At 41.5% G+C, this 6,819-nt stretch overlaps 1 protein-coding gene across 1 annotated transcript; it reads right to left on the reverse strand.

Annotated features, from left to right (window-relative positions):
- Positions 1-416: 416 nt before the first annotated feature.
- On the reverse strand, positions 417-3,506 carry LOC131225069 (receptor-like protein EIX1). Its single transcript, XM_058220491.1, has one exon. The coding sequence runs from the start codon at positions 3,504-3,506 to the stop codon at positions 417-419; it is 3,090 nt and encodes a 1,029-aa protein (XP_058076474.1).
- Positions 3,507-6,819: the final 3,313 nt, after the last annotated feature.

The following is a 6,819-nucleotide window of genomic DNA, read 5'->3' on the forward strand; positions in this document are numbered from 1 at the left end:
TTAGGAATATATATATATATATATATATTACAGAAAGGTGGGAGCACACCACTTGTAATTTTATTGATACTCGAAAATTATATACATTAGAGGGGCAACACTGACCAGCCTCCTCCCCAAGTTTTCATTACAAAGCTTTTTATTACAACTCTCATAAGAAGTACTGGAAGAAGGTAAAAAAAAAAAAAAAAAAAAGATCCACTGTGAGGCAACCTAGGTTACAAACAATTATTCATCATTCAATCAAACTTTTCCAACCTAGCATCATGAACAATGACAATTGAAGCACAGTCTATTTTCCAGATCATCGAAGAAGCGGTAGTAAGCAATCCTCCATGGCTTCTTGAGTATTAGAACACCACAGAAGGCCCAAAATCCCATGGCAAATCCCAATCGCAGAGTAAAACCAACGCATTTCATACTCTTCTGTCTTTTTCTAAGTCACCACCAACAGGCATTGGAGTGTGAGGTGTCTCATCATCAACACACTTATTTGGAAGAGGAGATCCACAAAGTCCGCTGTTGCCTATATAAATAGAAGGATCTTGAAATGTCTGGAGCTGATTTCCAGATGGAATTTTCCCCCACAAGTTGTTAAATGACAAGTTCAAGTAACTTAGAAAAGTTAAATTTGACATGCTCAGAGGAATTATACCCGAGAGTTGATTTTTTGAGAAATCAAGAGACTCTAGTAATGCCAATTTACCAATCTTGTCTGGGATCTTTCCGGTCAAATGGTTTTCCGAAAAGTTTAAGACACGCAATCCCAAAAGACTTGTGAGTCCTTTTGGGATATCTCCAGATAAGTTATTTCTTGAAAGGTCCATGCATATGACCAATGATATTGTTCTAGTGTATTCAAGAATCAGCCCCTTCACTGACACAAGCAAGTTTTCATTATAATATGTTCCTGTTCTTCCATAGGAAAGATTGAGGTTTGTCTTCTTCATGGCCACGAGATCTTCAAAACTTTGAGGAATTGAGCCAGATAAACAATTTTGTCCCACATCAAGTATCTGAAGAGAAGTCAGGTTCGATAGTTGTGCTGGGATGTTGCCAGTAAACATATTTGATCGTAAACTCAGAATTCTTAAAGCTGGAAAGCTTTTGCCATTCCAAGTGGGAATATAACCTGAGAAATTGTTGTGTCCAAGGTCGAGAGTCTCCAGACTAGCACATTTCTTCAAAGATGAAGGGATTTCTCCCGATAGGTTATTGTTGCTCAGGTGCATTGTTTGGAGTTGACGTAATAGACCCAAAGACGTGGGTATTCCTCCTGATAACCTGTTCTTGCTCAAATCAAGTGCCTTGAGTGCTATGCAATTACCCAAACTCAATGGAATGATACCACCTATATTGTTTCGGGAAAGGTCAAGGACAGTCAAGGAGTTCATTCCTTCTATGAATGAGGGAATCATGCCGCTGATTTGGTTACCTCTGGCAGAAAAGTAATTTAAACGCTGCATTGTGGATGTAAAATTTGGTGGGATTGGCTCAGAAAATTGATTGTTGGACAGATCGAGAAAAGAGGCTCCATTCAATATGCAGGGTATGGGACCACTGAAATTATTCGAACTCAAATCAATGGAGAAGGCTTGAGGCTGCATTTTTAAAGGGTTGGGCAATTGGCCAAAAATCTGGTTATTTGAAAGGTTCAGGTAAAGAAGTTGGGGTGTTAAATCCCAAAACCAGGTGGGGATGATGCCAGAGATGGTTGTGTTAGAGAGATCCAACTCCCGAACATATTTTTGTGTTCTTAGCCAGAGAGGAAATCGAGGACCTAAATGACGTGTTCCTAGGGTAATGTCAGAAAGCTGAAATGGAGGGGCCCAATCAGAGTGTGGATCAAAAACCAAAGAATTGGAAGACAAAGATAAGGACGCCAACTTTTTGAGGTTTTCAAAAACACTTTCAGACACGTTTCCTGTCAAGGAGTTGTAAGAGAGGTCAAGCGAATACAAGTTAGAAAGTTGTCCTAAAGTTGTTGGGATTGTCCCATTCAACTGATTCCCACCAAGAGATAAAGTTTGTAAGGAAGACAATCCTCCAAGAGCTGCAGGGATATTTCCATTCAACTGATTCCCTGAGAGATCTAATTCTTCCAAGGAAGACAATCTTCCAAGAGATGCAGGGATATTCCCATTCAACTGATTCCCTGAGATATCTAATTCTTCTATGGAAGACAATCCTCCAAGAGCTGCAGGGATTGGCCCATTCAACTGATTCCCGCGTAGAGATAAACTTTGTAAGGAAGACAATCCTACAAGACGAGCTGCAGGGATTTGGCCTGTCAGCATGCAATCGGATAGAGAAAGGCGTTTAAGATTTTTGAGCTCATATAACCAATCAGGAATGGCCGCATGCATTTTGTATCCATACAAAGACAGGCTTTCTAACTTGATAAGCTTGGTTATGGATCTTGGAATGCTACCTGTTATATTCTCACTGAATGACAAAGAGAGAAACTCAAGTGAGGTAATATTCCCAATAGAGTTGGGGATTCCTCCATGCTGCTGACTGAAAGATAGATAAATTAGCATCTTCAGCTTCCTCCAGCTGCCTTCAAGGAACTCTGACCAATCAACCCTCAGGTTATCATCGGTTGATCCCAACAACAACTCTTCTAAGTTAGGAAGATGTGAAAATTGATAAGGAACCTCACCATGAAAGTTGTTACCTAAGAGATCCAAGGACACAAGGCTACTAATATTAGCTATCCAGTTTGGAATGGTAGAGTTGAAGTTGTTATCACTGAGATCAAGGACACGGAGAGATGTGAAATTGACAGAAGGAAGAGTTGGAGAAATATATGAAAGACCACAACCGATTAAGCGTAGCTCAACGAGGGAAGGAGACATGTTCATTACGTGCACCCAATCATGGCTTGCCATGGAAAGGTTCACATAAGACATGTCGAGGTAATTAAGAGAAGGTAGGTTTGTCAACCACCAAAGGTTTTTGGCACTCAAAGAAGATGAAGATGAAGAAAGCTTCAGGGAAATGAGTTTAGAGAGGTTTCCAAGCTGATGAGGGATTCTCCCACTGAATCCAGCCCATGATAAGTCCAAATGCCTCAACTCCTTCATTGAACCCAGGAAATCTGGAATTGGTGCGCCGTTAAAAGCATTGAAGCTCAAGTCCAAGGACTGAAGATGCTTCAATTGAACCAGAGCTGGATCAATTCTTCCACTTAGACTGAATGCTGGATCTAATAGGCCTCCATCAGCCCAAAAACTGTAGTTATAAGATGTGTAGAGGTCGAGTTTAAGAACAAACCCAGTTTTGTTGTGGCAGGTAATTCCTCTCCATTTGCAGCAGTCAGAGGCATCATCCCAAGAAGAAAGAAGATTGGAGGGATCGTTCAGAGCCTTCCGGATGGTGGTGAGAGCTTTTCTCTCCGAATCCAAGCAACCACTCACCTTCGAATATCCTCCCCAATATATTAATACATTTAAAAGAAAGACAGAAATAAGAAAGCCTCTCTGCTGAGAATAACAACTCTCCATTCCTTCTCTCTCTGCTCTAGAAAACGAAAATTGCTTCTCTGCTGTTTTCTCCTTCCGCTCTCCTTAATTAATAAGATCTGAAGGCCGCACCCATCCATCGTGCTAGTTCACCACTATTTTCTCTTAACGCTGATCAAGCAATCCTAACCATCCACTTAAAATAGTTGAAGAGTCACCACCAGGAGCGGATTGGGTTACGCCTCACCTAACACGGTGCGGCCCTTGCCATGGAGCCCACCTTGATGTATTTATTCTGTATCCATGCCGTCCACCTTGATGTTTTTAATCCTCCCCGTTCATTTACTTTTCCAGCTCATTTTATAGTATCACGCTATAAATGAGGCAGATCCAATTCTCAAGTGGATGACACCTCAAGAAACAGTGGTAATTAAACCCACACCATTAAAAACTAATATTTTTGTTTTGGCTTCGTTCATGTCTGTGTGACATGATCAATAGGTTGTATGGAAAAAAACAAAAACAGTACCGTTTTCCTAAGGAAGTTTTTAATGGTGGGCGTTCAATCACCACTGTTTACCGTGGGCGTGGATCAATTGAGATTTGGATCTGTTTCATTTTTGAGTTCATGCCCAAAATTGGCCTGGAAAAAAGGCAGACGGTGTGGATATATAATATAATACATCATGGTGGGCCTACGGTTCCAGGACAGGAATTGTCTGTGCACCCCCAGCCACTGGAGGTTAACTATGGTTGGAAGCTATGCGGGCCTGCAGAGATGCCTGTGACAAATTTACTCCGTCCATCAGTTTCTTAAGATCACTGTAGAACAGGAATAAAAAAATCAGGCAGATCTAAAACTTGATGGACCACACGACGCAAAACAGTGAGAATGGAAATGTCCACCGTTAAAACTTTCCTGGAGCCAACCAGGATGTTTATATGCCATCCAAACATAGCTTCCAACCACAAGAGCTTACCGTCCCTTGCAATTCTCTTCCGTTTCTGTAAATTGGGTGCCATGTGAACCACCAGGGGTGTCAATGGGTTAGGCTCGGGCCTTCTAAAATCAGAAATTTAAGTAGGCCTGGCCCCATGGCTGACCCAAAACAGTTGAAAATTCAGTCCGATACCAACCCCGAGCCCAGCCTCATTTTTTTGACTCATTACTTAAAATGACTTTTCAAAATGACTGGACAACATGTATAAAACACATACATCATATCACGGTGGGCCTCCCAAGAGCCCATGATAGGGCTGTCTCTCTCTGGCTAGATCCTGATGAGGGTAGTACCCAATCCTCGCCCGAACAAGGATGCAGCTTTGGTGGATACCGGTCTGTGGAGCCTACCGTGATGTATGTTTCTTGAATCCGGATCCTCTGCTTCCACAAGCAAGAAAATCCTGCTTCTTGTTATCTAATCAGACCACATCATCATATACTGCATTTAATGCAGCAATGCTGACAATGTTAATATGACATGGATCAATCACCATGCAGGAAAGTAGGATTTTTCTGCATGTGACAAGTAAAGGATCCGGATTCTTCTTGTTTCTAATGTTCTAGGGCCAGTTTGGCCGGTCCGACTGGAAGGGATTGGATGGTATTGGAAGGGATTGGAAGTTAAATCCTGAGATTGGCCGGGCGTGCCAAACAGAGTGGTGATCTGATCCCAATCCCATGGATCTTAAGACAATCCACTACAACACCATCATTACCTTTAAATCCCATCCAATCCACCCTAATCCTTTCAAATTTTCCTTAGATGTGTTTGGTTCGACACGGATTGAAAGGGATGGGTAGGTTTAATCCCCGGATTGAAAGGGATGGGTATAGCAATCCAGGGATAAAGCAATCCCATGGATCTCAAGACAATCCACTGACAACATCATTAACTAGAAATCCATGCCATCCACCCTAGTACCATTCAATCCCTTCCAAACCACCTGGCCAAACAGGCCCCTAGTGAATTAGCCCAAAAATGCAACTTATCTAAATCTCAGGTGGACTACACCACGGGGATAGTAGTAACCGACAACTAAAATCTCATGAAGGGCCACAAAAGTTTTGGATCAAGATGATATTTGTAAGGAACTTTCATCCATGTCTTTGTGACCTTATCAACCAGATAGATGTCAAATAAACATTCTAGCTAGTAACAGGATCTTTTAATGGTGGGTTTAATCACCACTGTTTCCTATGACGTGGTTAACTTGAGTTTGGATCTACCGTATTTTAACTCGTACCCTATGATGATCCAGAAACCAAAGTGCCACGTGAATATAAGATACATCCGTCACAGTGGCCACACAATCCTGCATGAATATAAGATACATCCATCACAGTGGCCCACAATTGGGGATCCACCGAAGCAACATAAGCCAATAATGATGTGTAGACTGGGACAGGGCCACCACTAACTCTGGACTATGGGGAGCGAAACTTGATGCATGTGTTTTATCAATTAGGTTCATTCCTTTGACAGCTTTTATTTTAGGCCGTGAGCCCAAAATTTAGCATATCCAAAGCTTAAGTGGACTGTATCATACGGAACAGAAACCGTGGGGATGATGAATTCCACGGTTGAAACCTTTCTAAAGCCCACAGCGAAGTTTATTTGGAACCCAAATTGCGTCCTACCCAGCCAGTCTCTAGCTGGAACAGGCAGGAGCTTTGAGGCCACCATGATGTATGTGTTTTATCCACACCATCTATCAATTTTTCCATATCATTTTATGAGCTGGTATCAAAATTTAGGCAGATCTAAGGCTCAAGTAGACCGTACCACAACAAGCGGAGGTGAGAATGATTCTTACTATTGAAACTTTTCTAGGGCCCACCATGATATTTATATGCCATCCAACCTATTCATAAAGTTACGTAAACCTAGATGAAGAGAAAATACAATTATCAACTCCATCCAAAACTTCGGTGGCCCCCGGGAAGTTTTCAACCGTAAGAATTTAATCCCTACCATGTAGTCCACATTTGTCTTGGATCTGCCTCAGTTTCAGGTACTTATTCTAAAATGATATTGTAGCGCCCACCGTGACATGTGTCATGTGTCCTTTGGCAAACCTTTCCAAGGGTCCATGGCAATGTTGATTTCGGAGGTTGTTTGTTTTTTCGTTTCTCACATAAATACTACATGAATAACAAATTATTACTTTTTTATCCTTGTTTAAAAGTGATGAGTATTTCCCCACAATGATGTATGATACATATCCATGTCGTCCATCCGGTTTACTAAAACATTTTAAGAAATGAGCCTAAAAATGAGATCAATTTAAAGGTCAAGTGGCCCACACCATCGGAAACCATGGTCGTAGAACGTTCACTATTATATATATATTT

This window comes from Magnolia sinica, chromosome 14 (assembly GCF_029962835.1).
Source record: "Magnolia sinica isolate HGM2019 chromosome 14, MsV1, whole genome shotgun sequence".
NCBI classification, from domain to species: Eukaryota; Viridiplantae; Streptophyta; class Magnoliopsida; order Magnoliales; family Magnoliaceae; genus Magnolia; species Magnolia sinica.